This window comes from Ammospiza nelsoni, chromosome 2 (genome assembly GCF_027579445.1).
Source record: "Ammospiza nelsoni isolate bAmmNel1 chromosome 2, bAmmNel1.pri, whole genome shotgun sequence".
Classification (NCBI taxonomy): Eukaryota; Metazoa; Chordata; class Aves; order Passeriformes; family Passerellidae; genus Ammospiza; species Ammospiza nelsoni.
Genome location: NC_080634.1, coordinates 107778466 through 107799371, shown reverse-complemented (window position 1 = coordinate 107799371; position 20906 = coordinate 107778466). Strand labels below are relative to the sequence as shown.

Below are 20906 nucleotides of genomic sequence, written 5' to 3'. Positions count from 1 at the left end.
TCTATGATCTTTCATTCTTGGGGGAAAAAGACTGGCCCATTGGTAACCAAAGCCAAGCGCCCACAGATGACAATAACAGGGTTATTTATCACATGAAAAGATGTGGGACTGTTCACATAACTCTTTGCAGCTGCTGCTTAGTGAGCAAACAGTACCACTCTAATAGCACTGAGGGAAGGGGAAACCTTTTGTTCTATGAAAACCAACAAAAACTCTGAGTTTGACACTGGTGTCATTGGTGGGCTGAAGAAGAACACCTCTCCTGCTCCACTCTCCCTAAGGAAAGTTCCCCTTTTTGCCCATCCTTGGAAGCACTCTCCTTGCCCCTGTTCTGCCCCTTCTGGCTGGTAGGGCAGAGTGCCCCTTCAGCGAGTTTGCTGCTGACACAAATCTGTGTTTCCCACCAGGTGTCTCCAGCTACACCAGGGGCTAATGTTTGCTCATGTCCATTTATGTTCTCTGTACCTTCTGGCTATTCCCAACCTGTAAATGCTGAATGGGATTGTAACACCTGCACAGGGTCTCTTCCAGCTGCAAGCATTCTATGATTCTGTAAGCTCCTTGCTTCCCTTTTCTTCTTCCCTCTGCTTCAAGCTGGGAATGTGCTTGAAAATGTCCAGCAAACAAACATTTGCTATCTGCTCTGGGAAGCCTCACAGCTTCAGGACCTTGTCACCTGCACCAGGACATCTCCCTTGGGTGCCAAGGCAGAAGCAGCACCCTGGGCACCTCAGTAATTCCCCTCTGTGATCTGCGGCACACACTGCAATGGTCTGGAATTCCAGTTTCCAGCAAGGAAAAGATCTTCCTGACCTCTAAGGCAAGGCTCTGAAAGGGCCAAAACCCAAGGCGAGAAAGATCTTACAATGACATTTCACAACCAGCCTTCATAACTTAATCAAGCATTGTTTTAGCATGTGAATTGGGAAAAGTGGTGAGGGCCTTTGGCTGGAGCTGCCATGGATACAGATAGACACTAGGAAAGAAACAGAGCAGACAAAGGAAGGAAGAAGAGGGGCAAAAAAAAGACACAAAGAGCACTAAGCTGAGAAGGTGACACTCTGAAAACCAAAGCAGAACTTACTGTAAAGGAATGGGACAGAAAGAAAGAATTCTGAAACTTTTATTTACTATCTAAATCTAATTTCCTTCCTCGATCACAAACCTCCTCCTGATAACAACAGTCATCCAGCATGGTTTTCAGAAAGTCCTTAGCTCTGAATGGATGTTGCAGGCTGCAGACACAATGAAACATGGAAAGGTATTTTTGTACCTTTATACCGTTTTATACCTTATTCTCCTCAGCAGCAGACATGATGAGGAACCTGGAAGAAAAGGGCAGCTTGTATTTGCCCTTCAATGAGATGCAGGGGGGGAAAAAAGGTTTCATAACCTCTGCAGCTGTTCCTACAGTCATGTGAAGCCTGATCCCAGATCCTCAAGGGTCACTTTAATGGGTGCCTTGATGCAATGCTCACTTGGTATGGAGGGGCAGCGTGGCAATTTTATTCACTGGCTCTTCTCAGTGGTTCCAAGCAATAGACAAGAGGCAGAAACTGATGCACAGGGAGTTCTACCCGAACACGAGGAAGAACTTCTTCACTGTGCACTGACTCTGCAGAGAGGTTGTGGAGTCTCCCTCACTGGAGATACTCAGCAAACTGAATGCAGTCCTGTGACTTGTGCCCTGGGATGGCCCTGCTTGAGCAGGGAGGTAGACCAGATGGCCAGATGTGGTCCCTTCCAACCTTATCCATTCTGTGATCCCTAAGGACTATAATTGAGTGATTTGCCATTTTGTTTCTTCTGCTGGTTTCAAAGTTGAAAGTGATGTACAATTCACCAGAAATCCACTGAGTTTCTCTGAGCTGAAATATTTTACATCTGTTCTAAACATATTCTGAGGATTTTTGAGGAGTTTGATTGTCAAGGGCAGTGATCTTGAAATGCATCTAGAGGAAGTACTTTCTAATCACAGAGACTGTCAATGCCAGAAGCTATATAACAGCTTAAAAGAGAAAATGGAAACTTGCCAAAAAATTGGATTGTTGGGTGGAAAGAAGGGAGGGTATCCAGAAAGGAGGAAATAATGCACTTGAAAAGGTAAAGAATACCAGACTGCATTTAGTTAAAAGCTATTAAATTATCTTGGTAGACTAAAGACTGAGAATTTTATATTTTTATTTATATTTTTATAAATATACCGTTCTCATGGAAGCTAACAGTTTCCTGAAATGAGTTATGCCTTCAGAGCAAGGAGATGAAATTACAGGAGCACTCACCTCTCAACTAACATAACTGTCTTGTAATTTACCATTGCTGCAGTCTGATAATTCTCCTCATAATTGCAAAAAAAAATGCTTTGAAAAAAAAATTAAAAATACAAGTCTTACAAGACCTTGTGTATCCTGCTTTTGAACTAAAGACCATAACAGCTGAAACAAGTCTGAGCAAGAACGTCTGAAGAATCCAGAATTGCAATCTAAAGGACAACCTCTTCTTTTCATGCTAAGTTAGTTCCCATATATCTGTGTATCTGTGTATATAGCACTTACAGCACTTTCTCCCTCCAGCCTTTGGGAAGAGCAAGTCAGGAAGTATTTTAATAAGACAGATTTCATCAATTTTAACATCCTTTAAGTATGACAACAAATTATATTCTAATGGGTAGAATTTATTTTCATGGCTAATATTTTTGTATTTTAAAAATTTTCACTAACGAGTACATTTAAATAAAAAAGAGAAATATATCAGATGGTCATTACTTGTCCTTGAGGGTTTTTTGCCTTCTTATTTTCCACAGTCATTATTCTACATAAAATTGACAAGAAAATATTCAAATAAATAAATCTTCTACAACAGTGATTTCTGATCAAACGTCACTAGCTCTTTTGAATCTTTTAGGCTGTTTACCAACAGATGCCAATCAGTAAAGCAATCCCTAATGGCTCCCCTGGGAACATAGGGACTGGAAGAAAAGAGTCATCTTTCCTAAGCAGCTACTAAAACTCAGTGACCGAACGATGTAAGAATATCTATTACTGTCCTTTTGGCTTCCGATTTTGTTTCGTCTCCTTTCCTATCATTAGTCATTTCTTAATATATATTGCACATCCTAAAACATTGACCCTTTGCCAGAATGCAGACAGTCTTTTCACATACTGTGTATTATTCACAATCTCCCAGGACTCTGAAAAGTACCAGGATGGATCCTAGAAACAACAAAAGGTCATATAACTATTTTTAAAATGCCAGCCATCCTGTTCATAAATGCTCACAGAACAAGTAACAGTTACTGCCTTCAAAGTGTCTCCAAAATAAGTAATGTGTCACAAAGGATTTATGCTTGAGATGCAATCATTCCTTACTGCCCAAATCCTCCAGTGGATAAGATTTATATTTCTTTCTTTCTTTCTTTCTTTCTTTCTTTCTTTCTTTCTTTCTTTCTTTCTTTCTTTCTTTCTTTCTTTCTTTCTTTCTTTCTTTCTTTCTTTCTTTCTTTCTTTCTTTCTTTCTTTCTTTCTTTCTTTCTTTCTTTCTTTCTTTCTTTCTTTCTTTCTTTCTTTCTTTCTTTCTTTCTTTCTTTCTTTCTTTCTTTCTTTCTTTCTTTCTTTCTTTCTTTCTTTCATTTTTTTCTTTACAGTATAGTCTCTCTGCCACCCTTTGCTATACAATCCCCAAATTTGCTGTTCATCTGACATATTGAATAGCATCCTTCAGTTATAAAAGCAGAGTAGAGACCATTGGAGCCAAACCATCCCCTTGCCCAACAACAGGTAACTAGCAAAACTTGGTGTTCTTTCTAGCAACACTATTATTCAGCATTTTTCAAATGAAAACTGGACATTGAAAATTACTTCATAGTAATGCAACACATACAACATTCTGTAGCTAAATAAATATGTAGTATTGTAAAAGATCATTCTTTTAAAAAAATCTAATGCTTCCCATACACTGTTGGCATAAACAAGCAAACAGAAAAGAACCAAAATCTCTGTCTCAAAATCATATTCTAAAGGAACCCTCTAACTTCCTGAATATGCAGAAATTTACTAAATAAGTTGATTCATCACTCCTGCTTTCCTCCAGTATCTCTTGATACACAAACAAGAGACGGGATACACAAACAGCAAGTCATGCCTTTTAACCTACCAATAATCAAATGGAGGTTTACCTCCATAAATGAAGAAAGAAGCTGAGGATCAAACCAAAATTGGTGTAAGTGGCTTTGTCAGAACTGCTGCAGGATGGGGATATGGATACTTTTGATGTCTAAATAAGGTGCTAAAGGACATTAATTGCTCTCCTGACATCCTGGTGCCATGTAGTAATAGCAAGATGCAAAAATTTTCTGAGGGTTATATTAATTACGGAAGGCCTCTCAATTCCCTCCAGAATTAGACAGATAGCAGAAGTTCAGGACAAAGAGTGCGAGTGTTGAAGAAGGAGGCAGAGCACTTACACAGTCTCTGCATTTCTAGATCATCTAGGCTTTCCTCCCAGCAGACACAAGAAATCATTCATCTCAGCTGACCCCATTACTGTATTGCTTTTGAAGGTTTTTATCATTAAAAGAAATGTGCAAGTAGGAAAGCAAGAAACTCCCTCCTCCACTGACATACAACTTGCAGAGTAATTAGAAAAAAATCCAGGAAAGTGGATACACTCAGTTAATTAATTCTTCAACTATGAAGATGAAGTTGTAGCATTAAAAATTAAACAGTGATTCCTACTACACATTTAAACGGGGAGCAATAACCAGTTTTAAATAAAACAGAACAGGTGCAAAAAGAAAACTAAAACATATTTTATTCTCAGGATGAAAACCTGAAAAATATTAGTGTTAATAAAATCAATGTGGAATTAATTAATAGATCACAAGATAAGAACGTTGCTTAAGAATGAAACAAGGATTTCTGTTTATCTCTATTTTAACTGTAAAGATTCACCCTCATCTTTTTGTCTCTTCTACCTCAAAAATAAAAATATTTCACAGTTTTCCCCATTGAGCCCCACAGCTACAACTATAAACTAGGTTGCATATTTATATGCCAATTCAAAATGAGTTTTTTGAAACAATCCTCATAAGAAGCAAGGTTCACTTCTTAATCAGGTCATGATGCAAAAATAATTCCATTCCCCGGTGCAATAAGAAAGGTACACACATATTTGCTTAGGACTGATATTCACCATACTTTTTCTTCCTGTCACCAAACAGAGAGATAGAAAAAACGTTTTCATAGTAATAACAGTAGTCTTGATTGTTCCCATTTAAAAGTCATTGCTCATGGAAGTTAATCTTGTACATCAAATAGATACAGATTCTAAATATTATTTCAGTTTCTACATAACCACACAACAAGCCACAAGTCTCATCAATTAATAATGGAAAATTAACATTCTGTAACAGAGTGAAAACAACAGCTAGGAGCCATTAATATCAATTGACATAAACTCCTCTGGTTTACAAGAAGCATATCCTTTATTTATATACATATTGCTTTGCTCCAAGCTCACAGTACCTGGAATACAGCAAATATGAGTGTTCTGCTCATAAATTGTGTAAGAAAAAAGAACAACAGGTATATTAATTTATTTTTGAACCTTCTTATTACTATTCAGTGCGTACCAGATCCAATATGTCATCCATCAACTAATTACCTTTTGACAAGAAGCCAAAAGGAAAATACTTACGCAACCAAAACACAAGCAGAATTAAAAACAGAATGGAATTACTGAAAGTGGGATACTAAGAAGAATAGGACTATTTATGTAGTACTACGCAATTAGGACACCAAATCTCACCTGGAAGGGTTACAAAAAATAAATTAAAAGTACAAGTACTCAAATACTTGGTACCAGATCTCTGCTAAGGCTTAGCACTTAATTATGTGCAATTTCTCAAAGTGTTTTTATAAGCTGGATTATATATCTATGTTCTATAAAAGAGTGACAGTTCAATCATTAAGTAGAGATGAGTAAAGTCAATTCAAAAACTCTTCCTAGATGCAAAATGTTCTCATACTGTCTTGACTGACTTATATTCATCACTCTTTTTTTAACTACATTGTTGAGTTCTCATTGACATTCCTCATTAGGCGCAAAACCTTGGCTTTGTTGCTGTGGTATTGCACAGATATGTTCCTTTTCCAGTTAAAAAAAAGTCAGAAAACATCAACTGTCTTTTTATTCAGAGATATTTTTTATACAACTGCTATAATTATCTAAAATATACTTATTATTTCATGAGCAATAAATCCTAAAAAAATCATGGATGGCAATAACTTGGAAAAATATAACCTTATATTTCTTAAAGCATAACAACTTGAAATTTTATTATGTATTTCCAGTCTGTTCCTCAGAGTTACACTATTTTTAGCAAAAAAAAATCTGGAATAATTTTTCCCTCATTAAAATTAATATTTTGCTCATACAAAAAAAAAATTTCAAAAATAGCATCTCAGTGTCAAAGTATTCACTACCTTATTTTCATAATATTGATCTTTCATCCAAGTATGGCAAGAACCACCCATATTGAGTAATAATAGCTAAGGCAAAAAATACTAGACTTTAAAAAGAGAAGCAATCTACTGCTACACAACAAAATACATATCTAGACTTTAATCTCATCATAATGATGCGAAGGTTCATATGCATATCCCAAAAACCCATCAGTGGAAATATTTTCCTTCCTGTTAAATCATTCTATCGTAGAATAAATTTGATCTAGAAAAGAAATTTTCTATTCACAACAGCAGAACTGAACACAGAATATTAATTAACCCATAATGTTGAATAATCTGCAGAAAAGCAGAAAACTAGAGGCAGTAATAGCAACTCTCACCTCTTTGATACAAGGCAGCCAGATCTAAGCGTGAAAAAAGAGACTACAATAATACTGTCTGAATAAACTGATCAGCTCATCATTGTTTTACATAACGAGGTCTCTTTTCATACTTTTTTCCACATTTTCCCTTTTACCACATTTGTGGGTTTTGGTTTTTTTTCTAAAAGAAAAAAATCCCAAACCTTTCTTTCTTTTGTCTACTCAGCATCCTTGGAAAAAACCACCAGATGGCAATGCAGTGTTCGAGTATTTCATTTAACATATATCTTACAGAGAAAAAAGTCTATATGCATCAGCATGAGGCTCTCTCTCCTAACCTACTTCCTCTTTGATGAATATTAAATAATTCATAAGCCAAAATTCTGTTCAGCAGAAGTAAGTGATTAAATACCATTCAACCTGTAAAGAAGAGACTTTTAGAAATCTAAGTTCTATGAATGTAAAACCACATGACCAAAAAAAAAAAAAAAAAAAAAAGAAAGAAAACCAGCAATTTAGTTCAAACTGTGAAACTGGATAATTTCAGGAAAAGTCACTGAAAGGAAAACATTTAGAAATGCATTACCATAAAGTTCTCAAAATACTGTCAAGGACAGAACTAAATTACACACAAAGTAAATCTACACACTTAGGCACAGCACAAATTTATTTGTAGTTTGGTTTCATGCTAAGAAACAGGCATATTCTTCTACATTTTTTAAGTTTAATTCAATTCCTGTAAAACTCAAATCCTGTCAAACTATGTGCTGAATGAATCAAAATATGTAGGCTTTAAGTATTTATTCTTCTTTTGCATCAAACAGATCACTGTGATCAGACAGGAACAGTTTCATGAAGGAAGATGCTTTAAGATATGTAAAGGAGCTGAGAAGTAGTGCAAGAATCAGCTTCCCATTTAGCAAATCTTTTCTGAGATCTACCACTTGACAAAAGAAACTTCCTCTCTGCAGTTTCTGTTGCAGGCTCTGAAGCCTCTGCAGTTGAGGGAGGCTTCACTGAACACATGAAATGCCCAATTAATAACCATGGTGTCCATGTGGAGTTCGTGGTTGGAGCAGGGAAGCTTACAGCAAAGAATTCTTTCTTTCTTTCTTGAGAAGGCATTACAACCTGTAGGTGTTGTATGGTCAACTCTACTTGACAGGAAAAGTTAAGGGGTGCTTACAAGTCTTTTGCACACATGGGTTAGGAAGAAGTTTCTTGTATCATCTACATTTAGTAATGCAATTTTTACTACAGCTGCTCACCTATCCATTCTCATGTAACAAGCACAGTCATCATATGCTCTTAATGTAAAAGAAATCCAACACATATTAAAAAGTAACTTGAAACTGTTCAGAACTTATCTAAAATAGTAACTGGGAAAAAAATGTCTCTTCTGTCAGATAGAGACAATCATACAAGAGAAAGTGTTAAACAGGTTGAGTTAACAAGCTGTGACCAAACTAATTTAAAGTATGTCTTTTGTATAATGTAATAAATATCTGATTAACACTGTTCCCTTTATTCCCTATATTATTATATTTATTTGATTTGTAGCACAAAGCGGTGATTCAAAGACTACCTTGAAATAGTTTAAGAGTTTTGTATAAGGACTGCTCTCATGATCAGAGATTAAATCTAATGCAGCACAACCAAAGATTTCTTCTGTTGTGAAGTCTTTTTAACCCTCTTCTCAACCAAACAAAACAAAGAATACTATTCTGATTATAATTGTTTCCACATATAGCTAATTGCTTGGTATAACTTCAGTCCTGAAAGCCAATAGATGGCCAGAACTGCTATGGATTTTTATAAAGTGACTTTCTGAAATTCTTGAAAAATCAGAGAAGTTGTTGGAAATGTATCTCCACCAGATTGACAAACTCATTATTTTATTAATCATTATCTTTTTAGCAGAACTGATAAATAAACATAGAAAACAAGTCAAGTACTCTGACCATATTGACATATTTTCAAGGACAGATCTCTTTTTTATATTAAATACTGAAAATATAAAATTAAACCATATTATATATTTAATAAATATTTTAAATATCTAATATATATGAAAATATATACAAGAAAGAAAGAAAGAAAGAAAGAAAGAAAGAAAGAAAGAAAGAAAGAAAGAAAGAAAGAAAGAAAGAAAGAAAGAAAGAAAGAAAGAAAGAAAGAAAGAAAGAAAGAAAGAGAGAGAAAGAAAGAACACAAGTTCTGTGGTTTTAGGTTTGGTCATCAGAAACAGGTTCAACAAAAGTGAATTAGAAGGAATAAATCCCAATTAAAACAATTATTTAGCATAGCGATGTCAACTTTTTAACTTTATTGCATTCCTGTAATTTATGACAGAGAAGGAAGTAAATTAAAGCAGTACATCTCAAAAAGGTGGATACTGCAACTCCATATTTATAACAACTCATAAGTACAAAATATTACTTTTTAATTTTTTTTCTTTGCTTTCATTGTGACATTTCAAGAACAAAATGCACTCACAAGTGGAACTGACTGAAGAGATTTAAACCATGCCCTCACCACACTCTGCCTCTGGGTAACATTTTCACATAAAACTCAAGTTCTACTTTCTAAGTCAATATTTTTTCCTACTCACAATTATGAATTGTACTAATATTAGGAAACCATTTATATTTTCACAGTACACCTAAGTCAATCTTATTTCGTTAAAACTCCTGTTAAATAAAGTTTTCTTTGTAGAAACACTTCAGCATTGCAAAAATAGCCCTCCTGAGCACCCAAGGGATGTAAAAACTAAACCAAGCCAAACCAAATCAAACAAACAACAACAAAAGCAAACCAAGAACCATCACACACTACTACATTCCACCTAGCACCAAAGAAGTTCTTCAAATCTTAAATCACAAAGCAGCACGGCCAAAGGCAGAAGGATCTGAGATTTCAGTAAATCAGAGATTTCTTTCCTTTGCACACAGAGTATGACAAACTGCTCCCTTGTTGATACGTCTAATTGAAGCTTTACACAGGAGAAGCATGCAAAAATCTCAAGACCCCATGTTACAGTAAGATATGATAGAAAGATTTCCATTATAGTTTTTCCTTTTTCTTACAGCATCAGCATGAGAACAAATTCTATATATTTGAAAAAATTTGATTTTTTTTTTTTTATGGACAGTAATTATATTGCTTTCCCAAAAATAAATTTCATTGTATATTTACCATTTTTTCCTTGCGTTGCTTAATCAGATGAAGAGGATACAGGTAAAAAGTTATGAAATAAAATGCAAAGACAACCCAATTTATCATCGTCACTTTCACGTAACGGGTGATAGCTGGACTTCTTTTAGTTCCTTAAGAATGGATGTCTTTGTAAAATTTACTTTAAGATCAATAATGTTTTTACTATATTTGAATTAAGGGGACTTGACTTCAAGCTGAAAAGTATAAAATCCTAATCAAACACAACAATCTTAGCCAGACATATTCAAAGGATATTTACATTATCTATCAAGGCTACAGCAGCTTATAAACACTTCAACTTATTGCCAGATCCTTTGCTCTGCACACAGTGTGTATTTCAGTTTTCCTGAGTTTAAATAACCCCAAATATACTTTATTCTCAAGTTTTCATTAAGGAATACCTTACTTTGTAGTAGTATTACATGTTTGCCTTTCCTATGTCAATATTTCCAGCTACTAAAATATTGGAGACATAATCTATTTCGTTCTGCTGTTACAAATATAATCCATTGAAAAGGCAAGGTATAATTTAAGATGTTGCCAAAAATGTATAAAGAGCTGTATTCTCCCCAAGCACCAGTTTACAACTACTACCAACCAGAAGACAAAAATAAATCAGAGACAGACTTCTGGAAAAGCACAATAAAAGCTACCCAAAACACTCCAATGCCAACAGGAAACTTACAACTAACAACAAACCCAATTAACTAATTCAATCAACATGGGATTAAGACTTTCATTAAACCACCAACAAGGAATTAAGGCTTTCATTAAGGATTTCATTTTCTTTAGTGCAGTATAGCAAGATAGGTTGCAGAAGTAGAATTCTATATTTTCATTACCCAGTGAAAAGCCAAATAAAGTAAAATTAGAATTTCAGGGTGACAGAGAAAAAAATTAATCCAAAACTACCCAACTGCCTGAATACCGACTATTTTTCTTTGCTGAATTAGACTCTTCAACCACGTATTAGGTATCCCTTTCAAAACCACATTTTGCAGTTCACTTTTCATGGTTATTAAATTTAATGTGTTTTGTCTATTTGTTGTTGTTAAATCCAAATTCTATGATCTTAGTTTTCCAAAGTATATAGTAAAACAGATAAATCTGGTAACCCAACAACACTGACTGCAATGTAGTCTTTTAAATAAGTTTAAAAGTTCTGGGAATAACTTTCCTTCAGCAGGTGAAAGGTTCTATTCATTTCACATTACACATCTGATTTTTTTCATTAAGTCCACATAAAACAACAGTGAAAAAAACATATAGAAGCTGCCAACTCTTCTTGCTGCAGAATTTGAAATCCTCTTAACTGTATTCCAAACCATCATAACAACATCCTGGTGTATGCTTGCAAACATTAAGCACTTCTTTCCAAGCCACACTGTAACCATAGAGATAAAGATTTACTTACCTGATCCCCTTTTGGTTACAACCTTCAGGCTCTGAGTCAGAGTAGCATACAAGAGAATCAAGTTGGGAATAGGAGCTTTCATCTTCTGTCTTTCCGTGGCTGCTTCCTGGAGTACCAAAAAAAAATAGAAAGAAACACTGGTTGTACACTGGTGCTGAAACAACCTTGAAGTAAATAATCATAATAGTGACATTGTGGAACAGCTCAATACTGTTTTTGTGAGCAATTTAAAGCACTAAAAATGTTTTATTCTTTCTTTTAAAAAGTACGCAAACCAAAATCATTATAAAGCAAACACGTGCACACACTACATTTAACCTTGGAACTTCAGCTACAACTTTGTCTACACATTGAAAATCCATGGGGTCCATGCTAAAACTTTATAACAGACCTCCTGAAACATCTATTTATTTCTTTTTATCATACAACCTTTTTCACCCACCAACATGAAAAAGAAAATAATGCCCTTCTTCATTACTTTTGGTCTCATTTATTAATATCACAAATTGAGCAGAAGATTCACAATAAAATGAACATTTGATTTAAAAAAAATATATTCATCTTCTTAGGAACAGAGAAAAGGGGGAAATAAGAGAACATCAAAGCATAGACATTTGCAACTTCCTTTTAGGTGAGCAAGTTTCCATGCAAGCTCAAACTAACATATTCACTGCACTAAATCAGAAGTGAATGTTAATTAGAATGGAGATAACCAGAGCACAGACTGTGCTTTAGCCTTCACCTCCAACATGTGAATAAAAGATTTGCATTTCTATTTATTTACTCTGGGTATTAAGTGGTGTGAACTGCTGGTGTAAGCAGGGACTAAACATTTTGTTAATTCCTCATATAAGTAAGAGGAATTAATGTCATCTACTCATGATGATTATCAGCTTTCTTCAGGATAAGTTGATAGGGCTAATATCTTGTATTTCAGTGTGTTGAAAGAGGAAAGGAGGACAAATCTGCCTATTCAAGCTAGACAGCAGCCTATCTATGCTATCTATATTCATTAGAGTAGCTTACACAAAAAAAAATCTTGTCTAATGAGGATGAGAAAGGGCTGGGATCAATGGTTCTTTAATATTATAACTAAGACCCAGACTAAACCAATGTGGTTTTGATATTCACCTCCATTAATCATAGCACTGGACAGCAACTGAAAAAAATTCTCAGAAGGGGCCACAGAGTACAAGTTTTGATTTCTAAAGAGACTGTGAATCTTTTGCACTTCCATTGATAATCAGGTTACTGAGTACCCAAGACATTTTTTGAAAACAGTATCTTAAAATATCTTCATCTTAGAAGAGAACAGGTTAGAAATAAGAAATATCAGGGGTATAAAAAAGGACATTATGGGAAGAATTGCTTAAAAAATTATGACTTTCTATGTAATTCATATTAAAGCTTTACATGTCATGACATTTCAAAACTAAGCACAAATCTACTACATTCATTACTATGTATTAAATAAAGATGAGGAAGTGAGATAATATATTTTGACAAGTTTGTATATCTTATTTTTTACAACAATACTTGTACTCAGACAAATATACAAATGTTTGTTCTTTCATGGTCTTTACCAAGCTTCAGCATTCTAGAATCAGTGAAAGACTCACCTACATTCACACGCTACTTCAGAAAATTCAGGCAAATTAGAAATTAAATGTGAAATATGGGATTGCTAGGAGGTAAATTATGTGTAATACTAACATTTTTAGTTAACTTTAAAATTTAACAAAGTAGCATGACCACTGGCAGTTATAAATAACAGAGATCTTCAGAAATTTAGAAGCTAGCAATAAAGGTTAATTTTCCAGGAGCACAGTGAGTAGATACCAAAATGTGTTATGCCACATTTTACGGCAGACCTTAGTCAAGCTTTCTGAAATCAAAATCTCATTTCTCAGTCACTGCACTAACTGATGCCGCAGGAAATCCTGAAGCTGATATCTTCAGCCTCCAGGGAACTAGCAAGAGTCAGCTCCTTGCTCTGTGTGAGCCTAATAAATATTGCCCAAAGAACCACAGGATCTTACTACGCAATTACAAATCCAGTAAATAGGTTCTGACTGTGAAAGCATATCCAAAGACATCCTTTTTGACCACACATCAAAAGATAATATTGCTGATCACTGTGAATAAATGCAAATATATACATATATTTGCATATGTATGTGTATGCATGCATTTATTTGTCTTTATAGATTTTTGTGTAGGGAAGCCATGGAGCAGCTATAAAGTTTGATGCTATCAAAGCAAGCCTCAGTAAATACAATAATATCAATAAGAAACTATTCAGTAAGTGAAAATCTTTTCTTGGTCCATGCATATATCATTAATTTAGGTTGTCAAGCCAATAAGGGGAATATTATTATAATAATACAGCAGGAATTGAATTTTAAACATATCACCATGGAAGACATTCTCATGTGCATTTATTCTCAGAGATTCAGGTCTAACTTAAAGGCATAAGCTCAACTGGCTGCTGCCTACATGACTTGTGATAAATCCCTAGAAAGTAAAGTCTGCTGCTGTCTTTGGAAATACCAGAAAGAACTTACTGCCAAAGGGAAAAAAAGGGAGGGATGACTCTCAACAGCAGCCACTGCCTCCTTACAGCAATAGAAGCAACACATCAGATCTTGCATAGGCTCTCCCCGGAGCCTTCCAACCCTTCTCTTCTGTTTACACTCCCTTTCGTGAAGGAGGAGAACTATTTCTGGTCCTCTCTGCATTTTAAAAACCAAATGCTCAACCAAAGAAAATGCAAAGAAGTAAAGATCAGTTTGCTGGAGCTGGTGCCTCACAGCTCTGGAAGTTGTCTGGGCGGTTGGGAAATGTGCCTCAGGTTATTCAGATGAGTGATTCAAAACAGATATTTAACATCTCTTGTCCCTTGTTCCGGGTGAATGCCTCAGAAATTGACTATTCTAGAAAATGTCACCCTTGTGAAATTGGTTGTGAAAACAAAATCAGCAAGTCAGAAGAAAATATAAATGGAACATCCCAAGGGGAATCTCACAACAAGTCAACAAAGCCAACAGGAAATGCCTTCACTCCTGCAGTGAGTATGCCCAAGGCCTAGACACTGTAGCATATTCAGGTAGCTTTTAAAAAAGATAACAAAATAAAAAGCATAATTCTGAAAAGTCAAATTCTTAACACTAAGTGGAGTGTGATATCTCATGCATTGGAAATAGCCTTCTTTCAGCAATGAATTTTTTAAGGAAGAGACTATTTTACTAGTTGCTTAGCTGGAATTTATTTCTTTTTTTTTAAAAAAGCATTAAGAAATTCTTATTTTAACAAGCAGAACAAGTCTGCTGTTTCTTTAAGCAATAGTGAGACAGTTTACATATACATCCACAAAACTAATTTTTATGGTTGTTCTTTTTTCTGATTTTCAGTTACTTCCACTAAAAAGCCAAGACAATGTATGGTAGTTATAAACTTAATTGCTGTTTTTTAAGCTGAATCTATTTTAACATGTTTTACATACCCTTTGAGTATAAGACTGCTATACTCCAAGGGTGAATAGTAAACTAAGAAAGTCTTTTAGAACCAGGGATTTTTGGCTGCCTTTTGTTTATACAATACCAAGGATGAAATGTTTTTTCATCTTTAAGCAGTATTTACAACTTCAGATTTTCAGTAGGGGGTTGTTTTCTTGTGTGAACCAAAGCACTGAAAAAATGTTAAATATTTCTGCAGAAATATATTGCACACAAATTTTAGCTGGGCATATGAATAACTTCTTTTAAAAAATTCTTTTCTGTAGAAGGTGTCACTGCTTGACACAAGAATGCCATAGCACAGCATTTGCATCAGAAAGTATCTAATTTTCCAGTTGAGACAGAAATAGAAATATAGCTGTATATCAAGACTAACATTCTTTGGGGAAATGCCAAGAATGCTTTTTCTCTTCAATTGTCATAAATACTCACTGTGAGGAAAATGCATACACATAGACACATCCTTCCCAAAACAGCTCAGCAGACATTAAATTAACTATAGTAAGGCAGTTCCTGATAAGGCAGGAAAGTAGAAAAATTTTATTTCCTTACTGTACTTACTATGGGCCTTTCCCACCACTTGAATCAAATTTAACTGAAGTAAGAAATTGTCCAGGGGCTCAGTCTCTTAGAATAACTTTAAGGGGATGATTCTCAGTTAGCCTATAACTGCTAGCTGATGTTTGTTGACTAATTAGTTGAAAATAATTTTTCTTTCCATACTGCTATTCTAACTTTGAAGAATGTTTTTTTATACATGTTAAAGACTGCTGCATTATCTTTCCCCATCATATGCCCTTCAAAGAAAAAGAAAAAAGCAAAAGATTATTGCAACATCCTCTGATATCTTCAAGATATTTCATGACTGTTCTGCAGTAATGGCAAAAATGCCTGCTCAGGAATATTCTCTTTTTATGTGGTAGTTCTTTACAAACAACTGAACAGAATGATATTAGATCTCACAAGGTGTAAAGGACAGTTTGATATGTCCAGAACACAATTCAAACATCTTGGGGATGAAAAAAAAAAAAGCTTTAAATTCCTAAAATGCAAGGAAAAACTAAAATGAGAATCAATGTGATTTCATAAACGTGTCAATTCATTGTCATGAGCTGACCTAGAACAGTAAGACAACCCTAGCAATTCTTAAAATGGTAGCTAAAAGAAAATATACCTGTTTCAAATACAAAACTCCATAAAATTAGTCCTTTCCAGAGTCCCAATGAACAAAAGGATTTAGCAACCAAATTATGAAGAACTCATGAAAAACCAGTCAAAAGCAACAGGAAGCCAATAACTACTGTATTTGTATTTGCTTTCCAAATCATCCCTGTTCGTCCATGCTAAGCAGCATTCCTAAGTTCAAGCATGTTGTGGTAGATGACAAAAAAAAAAAAAAAAAAAAAAACACCCAAAAAAAGGAAAGAAGAAGTTTAAGCAAGGAGAAAGGGTTGAAGGAATTGTGACAGTATTTTAAACTGACACAAGTAAAAGCCAATATGCCACCTGTCCTGCAGGGCACATTGTGAACAGGAACTCAATGGAGCCTTTGGAGAGGTTTCCAATCAACAGCATTATGACTTTCCCTATTAAACCTGGTAGTCTTTATTGCCTTCCTTTAAAGATACTTTTTATTGACTCCATCCATCATACAAGGTATGGTAAACTAGGCAATCTATCTGGAGAAATTTAGGATTATTCCATGTATCTCTGTATATGAAAATATAATCTACTTTTCCCAAAAGTTTCCATTAAGAAACATGCATCACTTAAATAAATAAAAGAATTTAAAATTATTCTACAATGAAAAAGAATCCTGATATGGACTGAATATTTATTTTCTTAGCCTTATTGAAAAAAGTAATGTCAACAATAGTATTTGAACAGAACATGCACTAGCAAACATTCATCTTTTGCATACTGTTTAGATTGCTTAACGTGTTCCTAAATATTTCACTAAGTTCTTTTTTCTGTACTATGTAATGAAAAAGATTTCTAGATTGTGCTTTTTCCATTATGAGACAAATAAATTGTAGCAGATTGCAGATACCTGAAATTTAACATGTCATTTGCTTGAGGAACCTTTTCTGAGAAGAAAGTTGGACATCTTGTCTTTCTGAACCACAGACTGAAATAGTCACATAGCTGAAAACTATACAACACATATTTTGGGGAACTGCAGGGGCTAAGAAGAGGAAGTACAGATTCAGCAAAGACATTCAAAAGAGAGATGATGGTCTCTTTCCAATGGTCTCATAGGATGGGACCTTGTGGGATCCAGGTCAGCAGGGCACCCTTGAGAGTCCCAGATAATTCACCAAGGTGGCTCAGTCAGTCAGAAGTACTGATGCAGAGCAAGAAAGAAAATCCTTGGATAGTGAGGCAGTGAGTAATTTACTATCAGGGTAAGGGAACAAAGGATGGAGAGAAGTCTCTGTTCATTTCTAGGAGCCTTAACTTGAGATAAAAAAGACATCATTCTAAGTTTAAAACAATCTTGGATTGTTATTAGAAGTAGGTAATAGTTCACAACTCATGATCATAAAGAAATAAGAATCTGAAACTAAGGAAAGGTTTTTTTCAACAAAAAATATAACCAAACTGGACTAACATACTTGATGTTTCCAATATATCTAGTAGGATATATAAGAAATGTGTTCTCATGATGCAAATTAGGTCAATGGATCAATGAAAAGTCTGAAACCATAATTTCTTTTTCTGGACAGCAAAGAAAAAACATTACAACAACCTGGCAGCAACCTGACAGGCAATAATCAAAAAGTTTAGCTCAACAGCAATGTTTAAACAAAGATACTTGGAAGATGATTGCTGTGTTACATAACTTCTAAAGAGAGATGTAGAAGATAATAAACAAAAGAGCTATCCCTTTTTATAGTCTTAAATACATAAAGTCAGATAAAGATGAAAAATTCAAAGATATCCATGTGATTTTGAAATGCTGTCCTTCCAAATAAAGAAAAAGGCCTTCCTTTCAAATCTGTGTGCATTGGTGACCATCACTCAACTTATGGCATCATTTTGGGATGCAAGATATCTAACACCACTTATCTGCTCTTGTGTTGGTTCCTTGACCACTCTGTATCTTCGCCTTTTGAGTGGCCTTGTTCTTGTATAGAGATGAAATTCCACCTCTGCCTAAACTGACAAGGTTTTAATACTGCAAATAAAATTTTGTTGGATAATTATGTTTGTGTTTTCAGGCACCTAAATGAGCTCCTGAAATATTTACAGTAGCAGTAGAATAACAGAAACATAAAATCACACAATGGTTTGAGTTGGAAGGGACCTTAAACTTGCTGACATGTCCGTGTCACCGATGAAGATGTTAAACAATGTTGGTCCCAGTACCAACCCCCCAAGGAATGACACCTGTCACTGGTCCCCACTTGGACATCAAGCCACTGACCACAGCTCTTTCAGTGAGACCATGCAGACAATTCTTTATCCACTGACGGACCCACCCATCAAATTAATATCTCTCCACTTTACAGACAAGGACATCATGTGGGACAGTGTCAAACGCTTTGCACAGCTCCAGGTAGAGGACATCAACTGCTCTTCCCCCATCCTCCACCACTGTAAACCTGCCAGAGAAGACTGTCAAATTTGTTAGGCACGATTTGCCCTTAGTGAAGCCATGCTGGCTGTCAGCAATCACCTCCTTATTTTCCATGTGCCTTAGCACAGACTCCAGGTGGATCTGCTCCATGATCTTGCCAGGCACCAGGGTAAGAATGACCACCCTATAGTTTCTGAGGCCTTCTCTATTTCTCTTTTTAAAAATTGAGGCTATATTACCCCTTTTCCAATCTAAGTGTATTCACCTTATGGGTTTGTGGAATTTAAACTCCTTTTTATGGCAAGTTTTCAAAGACTAGCCATTTGCAGCAAAATCATGGCAGAACAGCTGGATTCTCTAGTTTCCTATATAAGTAGTTTTCTTGCATTTTCTAATTTATTAATAGTAGCAGTTATATAACAACATGTTTGAAAAATAAATTTGCAAGATGTAACTTAAGTCTAATTTTGAGCTTATGTTATGATAAAAGCATTTTTGAAAATGTTCAGTCTTCAAAAAATTTTCTGAATAGTTGCTTGATAAAATAAGCAAGTTCTTTTCCAGACAGTAACAGAAGATTTTAAGCATTTTGCTTATCAATAAACATTAAAAGAATTATTTATTTCCAAAAATTCCCTGAATAGTATTGATGCCTAAAGAGGTTACCTAGAACAGAGGCTAGACAGTGTTAAAGGATTAAAGTAGGTATTTTTTTAAAATGTTTTCAAAGGATACACCTTGGGCAGTACAAGAGCCTGGCCATGGTTCCACCCAAGATGGACTCCATGTCACAAGCTTTCATACTTTTGTAAGTTTTGGTCCATTTACATGTTGGGGTTAATTGTCCAATTACAGCTTCAGGTTATGATGTCTCATCCTTCCAGATTGCTCTCTTCAGTTCTCCATTGTATACAGTTTTTTGGGCTCAAAGCTACAACGGTTTCCTTGGTTTTCAGGCTGGAAAAGGATTGTTTTGTCTGACTAAACTGTGAAGAGAACTTACTAAACTTTATATGAAGCTCCGGGTTGCACACTAATGCAGTACAGAATCTAGAAAATATGAAAGCTACAACTTAAGGCATCAGTATCTACCAGTATCCATCTGAGTTACTAATAAGAAAGATATTATCCCTCAAGATGAAGGACAGAAGAATGTGGAGGATGAAGCTCCACTGTGGATATTCTGACAGAATGTTTATATACAAAATAATAACCCCCCACCCTTACCATCACTCAGGTTATCAGTTTACATCACACCAACATCAATGCTTTTCCACAGCTGATACTTGAAACACAATTTTGCTACCACAAGGTAATCTGAGAGCCTGACACATGACCTGTTTCTAATTTAATGCTTGCCCTATCCTGCCATTTGAGATGTTATGGAAGTTGTGTAATTTTACATTACACTTCATACTATGTGAGCTCCCTGTGCACTTTAGAGCTGTGAAAAGGGAGAAACAAGTGTTTCATTTATCCCCTCTCTCTCACAGACTGACAAGCCCTTTACACTTCTTCAAACCAGATTTTGACAAGCTGCTGTCAGGCCCCGGGATCAGCAGTGGGCCTGGGTGTCCCTGCCAGGCCTACCCTGAGGCCTCCCCGGCTGGGCCAGGGACAAGCTCATTCAGGGATGTCAGTCCTGCCTCGGTGACACTGCAGGACTGCTGGGCTCAGCTCCACCTCTGGCCCCACCTGGATGCTGCCAGCACTCGAGGCAGCCCATCTCAGCATGGATTCCTCACACATGTGCTACCCCCAGCCCTCTCTCATGTCATCTGCTCCAGGCCAGAGCCCCTGGCCATGGCTCAGCATGCCATGCCATGTGACAGACCCCATAACCACCCCACAATGTTCAAAGAGTGTCAAACTGCACCCCATGGGGGAGGGCACAGGCTACCCCAGTGTCACTCTTGGGGCTGGACAGTCCACCTTCACCACACCCTGACAGCTTGCTCCTCAAAAGGGTCTGAAATCCAGAAAAACTATCCACCAATGTCTGTCTCAGACCTGGTCATTTCAAAGGGGAGAAAATTTTTTACATTTTAACACTATAAATAACTTGAGAAAAGTTGCTGTTCCCCTTGAAAATGCATAGATTGAAAGCAGTTTCGTGTTTATAGAAACAATGATAAAACACTTTAAAATTTCACTATTTTATCAATCATCTATGATATAATTCTTTTAAGATGTTAGCAGACTATAAGCAAGATCACATATAAAAACATTTGAGTAGCAACAATTCAGTATGTGAGTGACATTTCACAGGAAAGTTACTGCCTGCCAAAGACAAGAGTCCAAATGATGAATTTGCCATTTGAATATGAACAAGGACCTGAAGAGATATATGCATAC

General features: G+C 35.6%; 1 protein-coding gene across 1 annotated transcript in view; it reads right to left on the bottom strand.

Moving 5' to 3' along the window:
- The window catches only part of IL1RAPL1 (interleukin 1 receptor accessory protein like 1), a 669405-nt gene that overhangs the window by 572662 nt on the left and 75837 nt on the right, over positions 1–20906 (bottom strand). Inside the window, exon 2 of the mRNA XM_059466278.1 lies at positions 11457–11562. Coding sequence (XP_059322261.1) covers positions 11457–11538 — 82 coding nt within the window. The 5' untranslated portion in view covers positions 11539–11562. The remainder of the gene's footprint in view (positions 1–11456; positions 11563–20906) is intronic.